General features: G+C 39.1%; 1 protein-coding gene and 1 pseudogene across 1 annotated transcript in view; one reads left to right on the top strand and one right to left on the bottom strand.

Moving 5' to 3' along the window:
* LOC115693022 (putative disease resistance protein RGA4) overlaps positions 1–19,953 on the top strand; it is a 39,950-nt gene extending 19,997 nt beyond the window's left edge. Inside the window, exon 2 of the mRNA XM_056305641.1 lies at positions 16,726–19,953. Coding sequence (XP_056161616.1) covers positions 16,759–19,953 — 3,195 coding nt within the window. The 5' untranslated portion in view covers positions 16,726–16,758. The remainder of the gene's footprint in view (positions 1–16,725) is intronic.
* LOC130135839 (protein FAR1-RELATED SEQUENCE 7-like) overlaps positions 1–21,056 on the bottom strand; it is a 113,286-nt pseudogene that overhangs the window by 6,737 nt on the left and 85,493 nt on the right.

Below are 21,056 nucleotides of genomic sequence, written 5' to 3'. Positions count from 1 at the left end.
AATGCCCTCCGAGACTCAATTTCATGTCCATGGCCCTGACACGCACCAAATGACCCAAAAAATTATCTAACTCTGTGAGTCATATGAGTCATATGAAATAATCGTTCTTTGGGAAAATAGCTTATATTATTTTTTAGAAAATTGAAACAAATTAGATATTTCCAATATTGCGCTCGCTAACCTTTTTTCTTCAATAATCGCACCGAACTTTTCAAAGGAGTTAGAATTTTCCACTACCAATATCTATATTCGAACTAACTGGATCGAGTTGAAAATTTTTGGATGTCTAGAAATCATGTTCCATGATTTGCACAATTTTCACAATTTCTGAGTAATAAAAGAAATTTCTATATTTTCAAAAATCATGAAAATTTCACCTAACATAATAGTCTCTGTGTTTGAGTTTAAGGAGAAAACAGTGTCACAATACGACTTTTGGATGGACCGCACGAGCCGCCGGAACCCAAATTACGAGAGGTGCTGGCTTTGTGCTCTCAATTCTCACTCTACGGATAATCGAATCAAGTGGCTTTTGTGTCATTGGAAAGACCTCATGCGATATTACAATTTCGTAACAAGGATTGATCCTGAAAGTAATCCAAATAGAATGTGTTTATACAAGAAAGTTGCACTTTTACCAGTCTGCGATCGGTACTTTGGAAGGTTTAATTTCCAGACGAAACGTGGCTATCATGCGATGCCAAATCACAGGGGTTCGAGGTCAAAGGAAATATCAGTTCAAACTTCAACCCATGGATGTCACCATTTAGAGTGGTTTTCCGGCGACGAAGGACACTCCCCAGCGAGCCTTGGGCCTCTGGTGTCGCGGTCCTCTCTGCCCTCTTGCCTCTCTCTTTGGTTTTGGGTGATAACGGCAAATGCCAATCTTAGGAGGATAAGAAGGCAACAAGCCAAGCTATGCAAGACAAGTTCCATAATTATCTCTCAAAATCGCTTCTTGCCTTCTCAGAAAAAATCTGGATGTCTAATCTTTTTCTTGTTTTTCAATATTACGAAATTTCCTTTTTGGTTTGGAATATTAAAATCTACCCCCTAAGAGAATTTCATCATCGAAAATTGCTATATCTGAACGTTTGATTGAGTGCAGATACTTTGTTTCATATCTTTCTCAAGTCCCAAATCACTTCTCTTCCGATGTGATTTTGTCATTGCACCTTCACTTCACACAAGGTATTAGCTTTTGGCCCAGATATGTATGTTTTTGGCAAGATTGGTTTGAGGATTCGTCCTTCTCACTCTCCCTTTTCTTGAGCGGAAATTAGAGCGTGACGATTGCGCTATGCGATAAAGGGGGAAGGACCAAGATGAAGAATGAGATTGATGGTCATGATTTAGTCTCAGAGGACCCAAAACTCTTTACCGAGATCACATTTGCTTCGGTTGCTAAAGCCCATCTATTGATCTTTACAATTTTTGTATCATCGTACTGGAATCGACTAAAAGAAAGCCCATCTATTAATGAGCAAAAATTAAATAAGTCAACATTTGATTATTAATTTCTAGAGTTTTAAAAGCGCATGGTCTCCAATGCGGAGAGGAGGAAGAAGACAGACGTGGCACGGAAAAAAGAAAGAAAACAAAACAAAAGAGCAAAGTGATATTTGATAGTTAACAATGGTCGAGTTAAGTTACCTTTTGGCCATGTCTTATGTCAATGCAGCACAGCTTCAGAGACGCAGACCCAAGTTTAGGTCTCAGTGAATAGCCGTGGGACCCAATCCAACTTCTAGACAATGCCCAATCCAGTTTTGCCACGTACCAACAGTATCTCCGCCCCAAAATGCGATCGCGGCCCCACCAGAAAAATTGAAGGGTTTGCCCTTGGAGACGCAATTTGCTTTCACAACTAGGTCCCCCCATTCTCCTTTTGCTTCTGGGGCCTCGAGAACTCTCAAGATGGAAAACAAGCTGCTGCTACGTAAATATCGACGTCACTTTCAACGCCAGCATTTTCGTTGCCCTTGCAAGCTTGCTAGACTATTCAACACTAGAAGCACGAAAAGTCTTTAGACGAACCAATCGCGGTCCTCGGATCCAACCCATCTCATTTTTTCTCACAACGCATGAGAGTCCAGATACGGAGCCCCCGGCTTGGGATCGGAGTCGTCATGGAAGTTTAGGAGATCGTCCTCGAGCTTCTTCACCTCCGATTGGAATTCCAACTCGTCGAACCTGTCGTCTCTAATTCGCTTCCTGCTGCTCTGAATTGTCACTTCTTTGACAGTCCTAGTTCTCGAGATCCACTACCGATTTCTCAATCGACCACGCGATCACAATCGCACAAAACTATGAAAAACATTAACTAAGCAATGAGACACACACGATACACAAAAATAAATTATGTGAAATTCTTAATTACCATAACTAATTTTAGTTATAATTTAAAAGAAAAAACTATTAAAAAAAGGAAAGTAATGTTATAAATGCATTGAATGATGTGAATGTATCACTTTTCCTCGTTCAATGAATGATCCCCTCTTTTAATGTACACGATCAGATCCTCATTAATTGTATACATGAACACACATATTCATGTTCATTATATCATCTAGTCTATAAATAGAGACTTTTGTAAACTTGTTGAGGATGATGATGAAGAATGAAGAAGACTTAACATTTGCTCCCTACTTCTCTCATATCTCTTTTTCCTCTCATATTGTACTTCAAGTTGGTCTCCGCGTTGATTCCGAAGATCGCCGTTTATGTTGATTTCTGAGTTGATTCCAAAGATCGCCGTTTACTTTTACAACAAGTAAAGAAATTTGGGGCCAACAATTTTAATTGCAATTGAACCATTGAATGCAATTTTATCTTTTAAATAAAAATTGGGTGGATTAGTCAAACAGAGGTGAAAATAGCAACACATCTTTTTCAAGGGTAAAAAGGATTGGAAGTAACATTTGATATGGCGAATCTTTTATGCATTATTATAGAAGTCCCACAAGTACAGTCAAAAGGTTCGGCTTTAGCTGTAAATTTTATCACACCACCAAATACAAGTTGCATTAAAGCTGGAGTTATCTTATGCCTGTTGTACAAACCAAACCTACGTAAAAAACGAACCGAGATTTCCTGAGATTGATGATTGACAAGGGAATTCAAACTTATGATCAAGATGGTTTTTAACCACATGCAAGTAAATTTTATCCAACTCGACCAACCATCTAGATGATCTCACATTTGTACTTTGCCTTTACCATGAGTCTTTTCTTCATGCCGTTAAATTGGATTGGGAGTTAAGCTCTGAAAAATAAATATCAATATCAAAGGTGATGTTGGTAGCAAATGAGAAAAAGAGGATACATAATTGCATACCAATGACATACTTAACACGGCTTTTACGAAATAAGTGCTGTCTTTTTTTTTTTTGTCGAAAAAATAAATAGTGATTAGAAGCTGGGTACAAGACATACTTTCATGCTTTTTGCTGATCCGTACGGAGATCTAGATTGTTTGTGAAAATTCTTTCAATTTGCCAGCATTAAGATAACACATATAAACTTAGGATTTTTAATAGTTCAACAGCCAGTGTATGAATTTTATTTTCCCATTCACCTTTTTTTTTTGTCAGAATTTTTGCATTCACCATTGGATGATTGACATGTCGAAAAATTTGTTTATATTATTATCTTCAAATACACATGTGAAACATCCAATGGTGAGTGCGTAAATACTTTGTTATACGGGTAGTGGACCCAACAATTATCCATGAACTTAAAGCTGTACTACAAGAGCTTAAGAGAAGACGGCTGTCCGTTTGACTTTACTACAGTATTAGAGCCATATTTTAGGTGGTCCTTTAATAACATAAGTTTAAAACAACCATTCACTCAATTTTGATATTTTGTATGTTGTGAAATAATCTTTCTTTTTTTTCCTTCCTCTTCTCATGTTTTTTCTTTTATTTCCTGGTTTCATGGTGGAAAATATGCAAAAAATGTGCGAAGTAATTCGCAACTAACAGATTTTTCACAGTTAACATAGAAAATGGTATTTCTTGATTTTACCACAACATATATGATTGTGATCTTTATTGGGAAAAAAAGCTTAGTGCGCTTGTCATCTTTTGCCTACTCTGTCAATAGACAATTGGGCTATTATTTGCTGGGCACAAAATCACAATCGCGAAACGCTTCTTGCAGTGACAATATACTGTGTTAATACTTACAACAATGTTAATTATACCGAGACAAGTTCACTACATTAATGTATATATTAAGTGATGTGAGAGCTCGTAATAAATCTAGTGTACGACCCATTTATTTAGAAGGCTATTTACAGCTGAAAACAATACCTAGTAGATCAGTCGTAATATACCGAACACAAATACTTTTTACATATAATTTAGTCGATCAGTCCTAATATACCTAACACAAAACACAAACACTTTTCACGTACACTTGCAACGTGGACAAATGTATGTGGTATTCCTACTCAAAGATACATTTGTCTACTAAGGTTAATCATACATGACATGCACAAAGTGCATCTGGCGCGCACATTGATTTTAGTATCAATTTAATGTCACTTTCTCCTCATCAGTACACCCAATTACCTCAAAAGCCCCCTTTTCAAGTCCTCTATCCAAAGTAATGTAGCCTCAGGGTCACATTTACCATCGAACTTTAGAGATTTCAATTTCAAATATTTTCCAACCAGCTGACGCATCTATCTGATTGCATTAACTTGCCCTTGACCTTGATTCCCATAATTCCCATTATGCCCACGATTCTCGTTATTTCCATTGGCGGCAGCAACAGTGGCCTCAGCATCAATAGCAACAGTAGCATTTCGCTCCTCAGTCTGTCTTCCCATTAAAATTCCAACTTCCTCGAGTGCCCTCAAAATCTCATCCCATCTGGGATCCCCCACAACTCCAACTTGCGGACCTACACAACCTCAACCTTGACCTCTTCCTCGGCTACTCTTACTCATAGGATTCACACCACCCACTTACCTGCTATAATTCCCCTCGAGAATTAAAGACCTAGGCCAACTATACCAGTCTAAAGCCCTAGGTAGTGAATCACAACACAATTCACTAAGCAGGCAGCCAATCACAACCGACAACCAATCACAACCAACAGGTTTCGCGCACTTACCTCAAGTCCTAACGTACCTGCATTTCACGGATTATCACATAATACCACTCATCAATCACAATCACACAGTCTGGGGTACGCATGTCACACAAGTCTCCCTAACTGGCTACCCCAAAGTCATCGCTCCTTATCACTCCAGGTTTCGACTAACTTGGATCGAGCTGACCTTGCTCTGATACCAAATCAACCGGGATGTCACGCCCCGCACCCTACGAGCGCGCGATCACCCCTCGATGGTCGATCATTGAACGCGACGTCCCAGGACGCGTCGCCGACCCAAACAAACTACGCAAGCGGAAGCGAAATAAAACAACCCGGACAATAAAATATGACGAAGGGATAGCACAAAACAATAATTCCAAATACACAACATCAAAACGGAGTAGTGATTTGGATATCCTACTTCACTATACAAAAGAGGGGCACACAAAAATATGGGGCAACTTGACCCGTCCTCCACTCCCGAGATACCCTGGTGGCGTCTCCAATTAATCACTGTCACAGATATGAAAATAGTTATATAATAACCGTGAGAACGAGTCTCAATAAGCAACCCCCTATACCCCACATAGGCCAATGCGTACCCAGACAAGTCGTACATGCAATCTACCCCATAACATATAAAATAAAATCGCATCCTTATACTTACCTCACCATCGAACCCATGCTAACACTGCACGTTAGTCATAACATGGTAATGCAGTAATAGTAACTAAATAGCACATCGCAATTGCTCAAACGCCAACCACACTTGCACGCAATTAATCTTACTAATTCGACCACACATTCAACCAGCCAATTCAATCACACGCTCAACCAGCCAATTCAATCACACTCGACCAGCCAATTCAGTCACACTCAACCAGACATTTCAATCACACTCAAATCGCATGCGTGGCCGAACATCTTTCTCACGACCCGCGCCACTGCGCCTCAGGTCCATTCTCACTGCCCGCGCCACTGCGCCTCAGGCCCACTTGGCACACCGGCCATTCATGCTTTCACACGGACCGCCGTCAACACGTCCCAAGTTCGTAGCCCTCCGATCAATCCGGGCTCAATTTCCAATGACCGACGTAAATACGTCCCGGTCCAACACACCTCTAACGGGCCACCGTCAACACGTCTCAAGCCCGCATCCATTTGGCACACCGGCCATTTATGCCTTCACACGGACCGCCGTCAACACGTCCCAAGTCCGTAGCCCTCCGATCAATCCGGGCTTATAATCGATAGGCATGCACACGCCATTCAATTCAATCAATTTCACGCCATTTGCATTAAACCATCCATATTCACATCTCAATCCAATTCACAATTCGCCACGTCAATCCACAAACCCGACGTTCAAGTCGGCCACGTACGATCACCCAAATCATGTACATTATTTTATCCAATCCAATTAGCACAATTATATCATAATATAATTAAATTAAATCACGCTATAACCGTTCTAAACCCGAGACAAGTCATAAAATACCCAAAGTACTAAATAGGGTTTAGAAAGTCACTTACTTGGTTTTGGCTCGGAGAAAATCGGCTCGGGCCTAAAATGGCCCGGGTGAACAGTACCGGACTAGGCGCGGGCCAACGGGCGCGCTGACCGACCAACACGGGCACGGTGGCCGATCGGCGTGCCTGGCGTGCGGGCGCGGTGGCCGAACGGCGTGCCCGGGCGCACGGCCGAGCCGGACGGGCAAGGCGCCGGCCGAACGGGCGAGGTGCCGGGCGGTGGCTCGGGCGAGGCTCGGCCACGGCTTGGGCTGCTCGGCCACAACCGGCCAACGGCGACGATACGGCGGCGGTTGAGTCCGTTCCGGCAAGCACGGCGGATGCAAGTGGCCGAGCAAGGTCGCCGGGCCGGGTGGTGGCGGACGGAGCAGGCGGCGTGAGGCCGGAAAGAGCGGTGCGCGGCGATCGGATGAGGCGGCGCCGAGGAAGAGAAAAACAGGGGAGGCGTCGGGAGGAAGACAAAAATCGGGGAAGGGCGGTGGTCGCGACCAAGGGGGCACAGGGCGGCGAAGGTGGTTGAGGGGAGAGGCCGGGTGGCGAGGCGGAGCGGCGGCGCGAAGCCGGGAGCTCGAAACGAGGGAAGGTGCCTGGAAAGAAAACGGGGGAAAGGGGAGGTCGGGCGGCGGCCGAGGCGGCACTGGCGGCGTCTCGGGTGGCCGGGCGACGGGAGACAAAGCCGCACGGACGGACAGGCAACGCACGGCCGCGGCGGACGCAATGTGGCTGTTGCTCTCGTGGCAGGCATGACAGGGCCGGCGACAGTGCAGACAGGGCCGGTGAGCGGCGGTCGCGGGCGATGAGCGACGGCACGGCTCGGTCGCGTAGCGACAAAGCTGCAAGGCGAACGACGAACGGTGGGAGCAGTGGGCTGGGCTGGTCCCGGTGAGCAGCAAGTAGGAGGCCAGAACTGTCTCGGCGGAAGAGAAGACCAGCGAAGGAAAGGAAGAAGAGAGGAAGAAAAGAAAAGAAAAAGGAAAAAGAAAGAAAGAAAAGGAAGAGAGAGAGAAGTGGATGGGTCTGACAAGGGAGGGGCAAACGTGCGCATTGGGAAAAGGTGACCGGAGAGAGAGAGAGAGAAAGTCAAACATCATCGTCGCGATCCAACGGCCCACGAAAATCCTAATTAATAATATAGAAAAAAGGGCCAAAAGAAATAACCCAAAACACACTACGAGGGAGGTTTACTAGTCCAAATTCGCACCCGGTCAAAAATCTACTTTTCACATATTCTGGGCAATATCGAGGCTGGCCACAATAATATCGATACCGTCCAATTAAATTCGTCCCGAAACTCCAAGAAATTCGACACAAAAGTTTGGGCTCTAAATAACGGCCAAATTCGATCGAGTGCGATTCTAGCGAAATCTCAATTTTAAAATAATAACCGGGAGTGATTAGTTCCCGGGCGAGATTTTTACTATAAGCACACTGACGAATTACACGTTTTATAAATCCCAACTATGGGTCGAAATTCGGGATGTCACATATTAAGCGTTCACATCTTATACAGTATTAATTTTGTAAATTAACTGTCTCTGACGAAGCTTCAGAAGAGACTATACCAAATAAAATTTACTTGTTCTTAATGAGATGGAATGTCCATGGTTTGATGGTAGTTTGATACTTGAGTATGGATTGTATTTTCGCTGCACCATCCCAAAGGATTTTTTTTTGGGTGAGACCTAACATGAATCTCATCAGTCTTTTACCATGTGATTGTGTAATTCACCAAATCGAATCTAGCCAATTATTTTTCGACAAATAAATTATTCCTCTGGCAGAGTGCTTTGTTACTTTTTTGTATTAATTGCTCGATACGTGTGCCAAAGATTAGGTGAGTTAAGAGACAAAATTGAGACACCATACATGTGAACAAAGCTAGAGTTAACTACCCGGTCATTGTCTGTTTCCAGCTAGATTAGTTGGAATGCACGTGCTGGAAATTTTTCATGAATTTTTTTTTTATGTATTGATTAATTGAAATGGCTATATATAAATTTGTGGGCATGATGCTGGATAAAGATACTTTAAGATGTCAGTGGCATTATTAAATCATCAAGGTTAATTCGTGGATCCTAAACTTGAAGATGCTAGTCTCTGTTTTGAAGTTAACTGCGTCCATAAACAAGTGCAGTTCTCCGCCCTTAATTTCTAGATTGTAATTTTCAATGTACAATCAATAATTATTACGATACGGCTCGAATTAACCATAGCATCTTCGAAATTATATAAAAAAAAATCATTTTACATCACTCAAGATTACTCACCTCCGCACGAGACAAAGAATGATCAGGGAAACTATAAAAGCCATTTATTTGGATTTAGAGTTATGACTTATATGGTGTAAACATGCCGTCAAAGATTTACATATTAAAGCAATTTAACCTTCTTCAAATTGGGCATATAAGAACATATAACATGTCCCAATTTCCATTTCTAAATGGAATTCACAAGAGATGATTAGCCGACTTCAAGAGCTGTCTTACCATTCCATCCTCATCAGATTGCTTTTATGTGCCCACCACACATTGGTACAGCAGTACCGAAAGGTAATTTTTTTTCCTTTTTGCACACAAAAGATTTCATGATACTTCATAATCTTTTTCTTCTATATTTTTGTTAGGGCAAAAGCAGAGGTTCATGAACTTAAGTTTTTTTACCATGCGAAGTTAGATGTTGAAGTTGCCCAGACAGCTTTAATAGTTTTCTATCTACTCAAGATCGAAATCCCGTTAATGTTAATGCTCCGATGTTTACTACTAAACAATTGGGGGATGCAGGAGCATTGTTTTCTAGGAAAGTATCATCGTTTTCACAATGATACTTAATAACCATTTTCTTTTCATTTTAATTTCTGGCAGAAGCAGAGATTCATGGATATAAAGTTTTTATTTTTTCTTTTTGCCCAAACAGCTATAATAATTTCTCTCTTCTCGAGATTTAAGTCCTGTTAATTTTAATACTCCGATGTTTACTACTAAACAATTGGGGCATGCATGTGAACGCGCATCCTTTTCCAAGGAAGGCATGTGAACGTGCATTGTTTTCTATGGAAAGCATGTGATCGCACACTGTTCTCAAAGGAAAGCATGTGACGAAACTATTAAAATGGGCGTCATAAGAAATCAGAAAGTTTTTTTTTTAAAGCAGAGGAAGTATATGTTTTTTTATTTGTCTTCTAATCTTTGACACGTACGGTCTTACAAAGGAAGTATATATACGCATATATAATTATATAGTTGTCCTTGTTTGAATGCGGTTAGTGTTCAAAACAAAGATATATGCTATTTGACTAGGCAAAAATTAGAATCAGAAAAGGTAGGAAAGGTCGACGTCCAATTTCAAACCCATGTCTTCATATGGACAAACAACCAATATCCAATTTGGTGTTATAAATTTTATCGACTATAAGCTGATATTGTCCACTGAACATTGGGCAGCCATTGAGGCATTTCATATGATAGAGTATTTAAACTATTAAAACAGTTTGACAATCATCACACAAAATTTTACATAGTATTATAATAGGAGGTCATGAATTCAAATTTTGCTAGCCCCTTATTTGCCACCCCATGATATATTTGCATGCTTTAACATTAGGATTAAGTCCAACCTATATGTAAAGGGGAGCGTTAGAGTATTTAATTATTAAACGAGGTTACTGGGCTGAGTTGATTGTGCTAGATGTAGTGTAGCCTTTGTAAGTGAATGTTGATTCTCATTTGTCGACTAAAGGAGAAACTTTCTTCTATAAGTTTGTTTTGCGATAGCATAGCGACGTCGGCGAGTGGAGAAACTTTTGTTTGGGAAATGCTGAAATGACCGTCCATATCTAGCGGTGAGAGTAACGGTCCACTCCCTGCCACAAATTTGTTCAAGAAAACTTGTTTGGAAGGAAACTTGTTTTCACTCTCAATTGACAAAACTTGTTTTGGAAGGAAATATGTGGTGTAAACGGCGCCTTTAGAAATTCTATCTAACGATGTTGTTATGCTAGCACCACCCTGTTTGTTTTCTTCTCGCCATTTTGGAAAGGAAAAAATAAGGAAAAAATAAGGAAAAAAGGAAAAGGGGAAAAGAAGACATTTCAATCCGAAGGACAATGATGGTCCACCACCTCAAGTGGATTTCAGGCTCGACGCTTTCACAGATGTCAAAAAAAAAAAATACCTAAGGGTATGTCTTTTATAGATTTTTACATTTTGCTTTTGTTTAATCTAATATTATCTCGGACACATTTTTACGTTTTGTTTTTTGCTTGAAACATGTGAAACTTTCACAATACGTAAATATTAATATGTAATTTATATATAATTTAGCTAACTCTGACCATGATTACCTTCTTTCGTTCTATTTAATAACGTCTTTTTTGTGAATTCAAATAAATATATATGATAGGTAAGTAGAATGAAACTTAATAATTGAGCCACATCATCGCAAAACTCAATTCCCTCTCCCTTCCCATACCATTAATTGGACATATAAATTTACAATAAATTAAAAAAAAAACTTAATCATCTAATTTAATCTGATATAATTTTATACAAAAATATATCACCATCAACTTGCCTTAATTAGATAAAAAAAAAACTTGCCTTAATTATTAATTTTGATGTACTCTTTTACATATCCGGGGATTTTGTAAGACCTAAAGTTAGGAGTTAAGACCACAATTAAGTTGGGGCAGAAGTGACATAAACTCATAATAATAAGTTAAACATGTAAATGATATGCCTGCATCTTCACAAAAGAACCCCAAAGTGCCTCTTTCTCTCTCTCTCTCTTCCAAATTTCAAATCCAAAGTGCACCGGCCACATTATACAAAATATATTTGCACCTTTAAAATGATTAGTTAGGCATCCGCATCAGATAGGGGCATTGATTGTGACATTGTTTAAGGAGAATGATTTAGCATGCTCCCTAATTAGAACCTCTAAAGTGTCCAAATGAATTGAACTTGAGTAGACTGAGAAATGACATACAGCCTTGTCAAGAACTATGTTACGCATTATGCGATAAACATTTTCTTTCCAATATAAATTGTATAATGTACCAACGGTCCAAAAAATTTCACTAAATAACTGAGATTTGAACTTTTTGATTCAAGACCTAAGGACTCCTTCATGGGACGTCACGACTTTCGAGGTTCGGCAGGGTTGGTGGCTTGAATTGTTTTTTTTTTTAAAGGCCCCTTAAAATGCAAAATATGTCTAGTTTTCTTTCATTAGCAAATGTGTCAGCTTGATTACCGCCGACAAAGCAAAAAGAATGCACGTTCACATGTTCACATGATCTACTTTGTCAGTTTGATTTTATATCTTGAATGGGTTAGTTCTGTCGGGAAACCGCGACCTTGTAAGGTTAATTCTTAGGTAGAACTCGTTTCGAACCTGTTCAAACCCAATCCTAATTTTTTTTTTCTATTTAAACCCTAGTTCTTTTCTAGTTCTCACGCTCAGATTTGGCCCCTCTCTCTCTCTCTCTCTCTCTCTCTCTCTCTCTCTCTTCTCTAGTCCCTCAACTTTCTCCAGTGACACACCCTCAATCTCTTCTCTGTCTCGGTCTCGCCAACGCCGTCTCATCTCCTACTCTCGCCATCTCGTGGGTTGTGGGCTCGCTTTTGTTGGTCGACCGTCCATCAGCCCCACTGTTAGCCAGGTTCGTTCTTTCTTATAGCAATTAATTAGAGAGAAGCTCTGTACTTTTCTGAAGATGAATAGCCTGAGCTTTGTACGATGCGTTTTCCCTTTTTCTTTTGCGGAATTCCACGAAAGCAAGGAGGATGGGAAATTTGAAACAATGCGAATAGTAGAATGACAACTACCACCAAAGAATTTGTCCGCTCGCTGCTGAGATAGTTTTTGTTTCATCCTGCCAGTGGGGCATTCACCCAAAAAATTGAAACCAAAAGAAAATGAAAATTGAAAAAAAAGGGAAGCTTTCCAGACTAGTTCCTAGGGAACCAGTTCGGTTCCCAATCAAAAAAGTACTTCTCCCGATAGATTTTTACATTTTGCTTTTGAGTAATTTAATCTTGTCCAGAACACATTTTTACGTTTTTTTTTTGCCTAGAACATATGAAATTTTCACGCAACGATTGATACTAATTTATATGCAATTTTCTCGTAACCTTTTTATATTTGAATAACATTTTAAATTTTAAAAAGGCCAAAACAAACAAGTCTTTAGAAGTTGGCTAACTCTGATAGTCAAGATTACCTTCTTTCATTCTATTTTATTATGTGTCATTTGTGAAAACAAAGTATGTATACATATAAATCCATCAATATTAAGAAAGTTATGTAGAATGGAGCTTAATGGTTGCACCACATCATCACAAAACTCAATTCCCTCCCACTTCCTTTCACATAAAAATTAGACATATTTACCTTACAATAATGTAGAAAAAACTTAATAATCTAATATAGTCTACTATAAATTTTCTAGACAATATATCAACATCAACTTGCCTTATTTATTAAATTGGATGCAATCTTTTACATTTCCGGGAAATTGTAAGAGCTGAGTTAGGAGATAGGACCACAAATAAAAATTGGGAAGAAAGTGACATAAACTAATAATAATAAGTTAAACATGTAAATGGTACGAAAGTGTCTCTCCTTTTTTTTTTCTTTTCAAATTTCAAATGCAAAGTGAAACTTATTTAAAACCCACATATATACATTGATTTTTTTGTCAGAATATATATATTTATATATGTGACATGAAAAGTTTTGCAACTAGTGTTGTCATTTAAATATTCTTTATTATCTATTATCATTATACACTTACATTATGTGTTTGTACAATAATTGAGGTAGGGTGCCATATTAAGTTTTACGTAATAAATGAGGTGATTGGCCATTAATGAAGGGACAATTAATAAATTTATATATGATTTTTAATATATAGTATAGAAAATGTCCATTCTAATCTAATCTACTCTAATATAAATAATATTAGGTTTGATAATTGATGTGATATACTAAATGACTTCAATTGATCAAACATATCCGAGTGATTGGCTTTTCACTTCATGAAAGTACATTTTAAGGATAATATGTCTCATTCAGAGGTTTCTATATGATAATTGAGGTTAGATACTCATAAAGAGGGTTTGGTACTATAACATGTTACACTATTAATGAGATACAATTAGCAAGTTACTATTTTAATTTCCAATACATACGTGTTGTTGAGGAGGTTTGTTCCTGATATCCCCTAGCTTTGTGGAAGCGTTAGCGTCACTTAGAAGTAATATTGTGGGCGGGATGAAATAGAGAGGGTGTAAGAGGAGGAGCGGGAATTCTAGTGGACTTGGATGCCAACTAGCAGGTGAGGAATGTCAATTCACTTGTTGAAGAGTTTTCTTGGTTGTTCGCTGTTGAGGTCAATCGCAGTGTATAAGTCCAAATGTTTAGAAGTTAAAAAAGGTCCCCTTAATGAGTGAATTGATAGGGTATTTATTGTGAGAGAATCAATCCTAACTAAATATCATCTTTTCTCCATGTGTTGGTCTAGAAGAGTTTTTGTGGTTATGAGGTAAATTACGGAGTAGAGGTGATCAATGGACAATCTCGGGTCTGACCCAGACTTTCCATTGGACCTAATTTGTTATCCAGATCTAAGTTAATTTGTTTGGGCTTCTTGTGATCTTATGATCTTCTTCAAACGTGACAAGGTTTCTTATTTTTAAATGTTAAATCTCTTTTAATTTTTTGTAAAAAACTCTACTGGAACTTTGCTTGGAATGGGGCTATCTACTTTATTTAGTCCAAATGGAACTCTGTGCTTCTTGATGGTACTTCCCCTTCTGCTAATTGAGTGATTAGTTTTATATCAATTGATTCACATTGATCTTTCACTTATTATGATAGGGCTCAAATTAACTGTAACATTTGAAATTTAAGAAAAAAATCCTCTTACATCACTCAAGATTGCTCATCTTCGAACGAAACAAAGAATGCTTGGGGAAATTTTCAGCGTCTTTTATATGGATTTGGAGATATGACATATATGGTGAAAACATGGCCCTCAAGATTTACGTATTTAGGCTATTAGCCTTCTCCAAAATGGACATATAAAAACATATAATATGTCCCAACTTCCAATTCTAAATAGAATTCAATAAAGAAGATTAGCCAACTTCAAGAGCTGTTTTGCCGTTGCACATATTAAAATTAAAAGTAAAAAAACATCACAGCTTACTTTTCTGAGCCCACAGCACATTGGTAATTCAATACCAACATATAATTTCTTTTTTGCAAACAAAATGTTTCATACTACTTCATTCACATGAACTTCATAATCTTTTTTCTTCTCTTTTTTTTTTTCGGGCAAAAGCAGAGATTTATGAACATAAATTCTTTTACTATGTGAAGTTATATACTGAAGTTGCCCAGCCAGCTATAACAATATTCTACCTTCTCAATATCCAAATCCTGTTAACTTAATACTCTGATGTTACTACTAAACAATTCGGGTATGCATGTGAATGTGCATGGTTTTCCGAGGAAAGCATGTAAACGTGCAACGTTTTCAAAGGAAAGCCTATGACAAAACCATAAAAATGGGCATCATTAGAAAAAAAAAGTTGGGCTTATTTGTTTTCACAATGATACTTCATAATATTTTTCTTTTTTCTTTATTTGGGAAAAAGCATGAACATAAAGTTTTTTGCCATGTGAAGTTAGATGCTGAAGTTGCCCAGGCAGCTATAATACTTTTCTATCTTATCAAGAACCAGATCCAGTTGATTTTAATACTCGATGCTATTACTAAAAAATTGGGGCATGCATGTGAAGGTGCATCGATTTCTAAGGAAAGCATGTGAACATGCATGGTTTTCTAAGGAAAGCATGTGATGCAACTACGAAAATGGGCACCATCAGAAAATGATGGGATTACTAAAATTCATGAAAAAGGAATGACATCCATAAAATGCCTAAATATAGGATTTCACGTTGCATGAATGTGCAAGTTTTGGTATTGCCTAGCATGGGAAGAGATCTTTAAAGCAATTTGTTTACAGAATAGGAAAAAAAAAAAGAAAGAATGAAAAAATGTAGAAGCATTTATTCATAGGAAGCAAATAAATTTGAGAGATTCGCAAAGAGAGGAACTTCCCTAATCAAAATGCAATGTTTAAGTAGAATAATAGTAATAATGTCATGTGGCAATTGGAAGAAGAGTTTTGAACTTAGAGGTATAGTGTTCATATCATAATGTTAACAGATCGATCATGTTACCCACGCATACAAAACTTTCTATTTTCATGGAAAGAAGCTCTATCCTAATGTAGATTGCGTATGTATGTACATATACACTAATTAATAACAGCTCACACCTCACAATGTCCCAATTAAAGCTAACTAATATTCCCTTGGTTCATAACGTAAGCTCTTGATACTAATTTTGTCATGCATCAAATCCATCCCAAGAATTGAGAGAATGACTGGCCATCCTTTGAAAAATAAATAATGAAGCCTTAAACTAAGAATAGTAATTTTAAATAAATATATTGACTAAGCAAAACCTTTCATTGAATGATAATCGTAACATAATCCAGTAAATCATGAATTAACCAAAATCTAGAAATTCTTTAACCCTCTCCGAATCGCTCTTAACATGATCAATGCAATTCTTGAAAATTTGGGAGAGTCCCATCCAATCAAGCTAGAGTTGCGAAATGGTATTTGAAACTGTTTCGAGATAATCCTATAAAAAATATAAATGAAAAAGGCCAGCTTCTTTTGAAAAGATTCATATATGGGGAAAGTAAATTTAATCAGGAAATCATGCACCAATAACTACACCTAGATTTAATTCTTAATAACAGTGTACAATTAGGCTTCAATCGTGGACCTCAGCCCCGACCTCGGTGGGTCCCATATGCATTACCGATTTAGGCTTGCTTGGATGATGAGAATTCCTATCTTCGACAACTTGAGTCGGTCAAAGAAGTTGAAAATTAGATTTGTCAGGATTTTGATTTGCCAGTCTTACGTGAGCGTCAACATAAACTTCTTATACACATTCCGAGAAGCCTATAGTCTTGGAACGACTGTACTAATTTCTTTTGATCCACAGAGAGACGAAGAAAGAGAGATATAGAGAACAAAAATGGCAGAAGCTGTCCTTGGTAGCATTGCCAAAAAGATCGTTGATTATCTGGTTCCTCAAGCAATAGAACAGGTTGGACAGTTATGGTTCGTCCATCGTGAACTCAAGGCGCTGGGGGACACTGTCTCCACGCTTCAGGCTGTAGTGTATGATGCAGAGGAGCAATACTACCATAATCGCCAAATCCAAGTTTGGCTTGAGCGATTGAAAGACGCTTTCTATGACGCACAGGACGTGCTTGAAGAATTCAGTATAGAAGCTATGCAACGAGAATTGAGTGGACGAGAATTGAGCGGCCACAATAAAATGCTCAATGAGGTAAGGGCATTTTTCTCAAGTTCAAACCAGCTTGCTTTTAAACTGAAGATGATTTACAAAGTAAGAGCAGTGAGGGTGAGAATAGAAGCCATTAAGGCTGATAAGGGATTGCACTTGGTTGAACGCCCCGTGGGTCCTCAAGTGGAGAGAGAGTGGAGGAAGAGACAAGAGACGGATTCGTTTACACTTGAGGGAGATATTAGAGGGAGAGATGATGATAAGAAGACGGTTTTGAAATTTTTATTGGATACAAATGTGAAAGAGAACGTTTCCATCCTTCCAATTGTTGGTATTGGTGGGCTTGGAAAAACGGCTCTTGCTCAATATGTATATAATGATGAGATGGTAAGTAAACACTTTCACTTAAAAATGTGGGTTTGTGTCTCTGATAACTTTGACATGAATAAAATAGTCACAAATATCATAGCTTGTGCAACAAAGAAAGAACCAACCAAGGGTGCGTTGGAGCGGTTGCAAAGTGAACTAAGGGCAACAATTGATGAAAAGAGATATCTCTTAGTTTTAGATGACTTGTGGAATGAAAAACCAGAAAAATGGCTGAGCTTGAAAAAATTATTGGTGGGATGTGCTAGAGGAAGCAAGATCCTTATAACTACATGCCTTCCTTCGGTTGCGAAGATCACCGGCACTGCTTCGCCTCATCTTCTCGGGGACTTATCTGAAAGTGCATCTATCGATTTATTAATGCAAATGGCTTGTCGAAAAGAAGAGGAGATACAAGATCCTGAAATGCTAGTTATCGCCAAAGAGATAGCTAGAAAGTGCTCTGGGGTTCCATTGGTTGTTCGAACCGTTGGGCATTTACTGTCCTTTAAGGAAACTAAACTTGAATGGTTACGTTTCAAAGATGACAAGCTCCCACAAGTGAATCAAAGCGAAGACAGCATAAGATCAGTTCTTGAGCTAAGTTACAATCATCTTCCTTCACATTTGAAACAATGTTTCGCGTTCTGTTCATTGTTCCCCAAAGATTACAAGATAAAAAAGCAGACTTTGGTTGATCTTTGGGTGGCAGGAGGATTTATCGAGCCATCAAATGAACATTTAGAAGATGTTGCTCATGAATATTTCATAGATCTACTTCGGAGTAACTTCTTCCAAAATTATAAGAAAGACGAGGAGACTTGCCAGATGCATGATTTGATGCATGATCTATCTTGCTTGGTTGCTGGGACCGGGTGTGGGGTGGCATGGGATGACAAAAAATCCATACATGAAAGAACTCGTCATTTATCTGTGGGTGACTTTCCAATCCCATGCTTGAAAGCAAGTCCCTTGAGAACATTTCTTTCTGCTGTGCCACGGCCAAGAAGTGAAGCAGATATATGCCACCTCATGCAAAGTTTCAAAAGGTTGAACATCTTAGATCTGCATGACTCGTGTGTCGTGGAGGTGCCAAGGTCCATTTGTAAGTTGAAGTTTCTCACCTATCTCGATCTCTCTCACAACCATAGAATCATAAGGCTTCCTGACTCCATTACGAGATTGCATAGTTTACAAACACTTAATCTCTACCAATGTGCATACCTTGTGGAATTGCCGATGGGTATAAGGGAGTTAGTCAGCCTACGAAATCTAGACATAGACGGTTGTCAAGAACTTAGTTATATGCCACACGGACTAGGGCAATTGAGTTCTTTGCATAGGTTAACGCGCTTTATTTTGCCCAAACGTAAAGTTCTTACTGAGAATTATTGTGGACTTGGGGAGCTAAATGGGCTTAATAACATCCGGGGTAGCCTCAGCATTGAAAATTTGGGATACATAACAGATGCGGCAGCACAATCCAAGGATGCGAACTTAATAGGGAAGGATTCCTTGGAATCCTTGGAACTTCGATGGGGCTATCTCCATGCTGATGATGAAGTAATTGGGGATAGAGATGAAGCCTTATTAGATGGATTGAGGCCGCACTCAAATCTGCAAAAGTTGGAAATCTCTGTATATAATAGTGAGAGCTTTCCGAGGTGGATGATGGATGACATTGTGCTTTCCTTGCCAAATTTAGTTGAGATACGCTTCTACCGTTGCCAAAGATGTAAACATCTCCCTCCACTGGGCCAACTACCTCGCCTAAAGTATTTAGAGATTCGAGACATGACTGAATTGGAATACATCAAGTCGAACCCTTCGTGCACTTTAACAGGGTCATTTCCTTGTCTATCGAAGTTGATGATCGAAAACTGCAGGAACTTGAAAACCATGCCACCTACTCCACATCTTGAGGACTTAATTCTGAGTGAGTCCCACCCAACGTTGATAAATCAGACGTTCGGCCTTAATAAATTGAAGACTCTGGATATCAGGCGGATGCTGTCTCTAGAATGTTTGTCTTTGGAAAGTCTCACTTCACTTGAAAAACTTCGCATCATTGGATGTCATCAGTTAACTTCCCTCTCACTCGGTACGCGACCTCTATCCAACCTCGTGCGTCTCTCTATTGGGCAATGTGCATCCCTCGATTTATCCAATTTCATAAGCGGCAACATCTTGGATTTCCAAGGACTTGAGAGTCTCCGCTCCATGGAAATTTTTCGCCTTCCCAAACTAGAATCTCTCCCACAGTGGCTTCTACAGCTCACCAATCTCGAGCGTCTCAAAATTTCTTATTGCTCCAATTTGAAGGCTCTACTAGAGCAGATCGAGACCTTTCAATCACTTCAACGGCTTGAAATCACCGATTGCCCCTCGTTGACGTCATTACCTGATGGAATTCGAAGGATGGCATCTCTTAATCACCTAAACATCTACGGTTGCCGAAAATTGGAGGAGAAGTGCAAAAAAGATGGAGGCGTGGACTGGTACAAGATTGCTCATATCTCGCTCATAACTCACCAGACCTTCTTTGATTTCTGAAGGTATGTGGACCTTTTTTTCCCAGATTTTACTTGAGTAATAATTCTTAAATTGTGTTTTGATACTTGATTCGATTGGGGGATAGGGACAGATCGATGAAAGGTTAGGACATATCCTTGGATGCTGGTATGTACAGAATGTGGAAACATCGCTTTATTCTCAAACAAGAAAATTCATACTCCTCATCATCCAACTCCGAGCTCGTTAAATCTGGCTTGTAAATCATGTTGTGGATATAGCGTGCAATCTGCTTATTTGATTTCACAAGGAGTGAAATGCCTACACAGTCTGATGATTCTGGAAGACTCTCACAGATGAAGTGATGAAATGTTTCTCTAGAGAATGGCTTCTGGTTTGCTTCCCTTAAAAATTAACTTTTATCTCAATGTGTACCCGCAGAATCGGAGGTTCTGGCAGAGATAGCAAATCAAGGGTATGAGGCGACAATCAAATTTATAGCGTTTTTCTTTTCACATGCTACATGCTACTGATCTAGTAATTCTTGATAGGCGATCCCTAGACCTGTTGAGCACCCATCCGAACTTCCCAAGTGGAATTACCGTGGATCAAGTATCAATCAGGCTCCAAGGGAGGACAGAGAAGTGATCTTCATCTCTTTGTTACCACAATGTCTACAAAAGAAATGTGTTTGTGTGAGGCAGAAAGAATAAACGAAGCAGTAGTCTTAGTTGTTTCTTTTGATGAGTAACTCAATCACTATCAATTTTAAGTCTATGTTGTGGACCTCATGTGGAATCGAGTTCTCTTGTATCCACTCTTGTCTAAGATTTTTCCTGTTATGTGACTTCAATTGGTCATATTGATAATTGCTCTCTTCCGTAGTCTTGCTCTGCCATGGCATATCTGATGGATATTTTTGCCAAAGCTGTTGGCAAGAGTAATTAGCAATTTTGCCAAGTTTGTGAAAGAATAAAGTACTTCAATGTGATTACCTTTTGATTGCGAGAGGAAAGAATTAGGTGCACCGTCAAGATTCACCAGTTGATCCTCCATTAGATCTATAAGAAATATCATAATAACATGTTTGCTGATTGATCCTTGGTAAGGTGGAATGAGGCTTGAGAATAACCTTGAAATGGTTC

Source organism: Syzygium oleosum, unplaced genomic scaffold (genome assembly GCF_021117445.2).
Source record: "Syzygium oleosum isolate NSW1041296 unplaced genomic scaffold, Sole_v2.1 Sole_v2.38, whole genome shotgun sequence".
Lineage (NCBI taxonomy): Eukaryota > Viridiplantae > Streptophyta > Magnoliopsida > Myrtales > Myrtaceae > Syzygium > Syzygium oleosum.
Note: the sequence above shows the minus strand (reverse complement) of the source record. Positions and strands in the feature narration are given on the sequence as shown.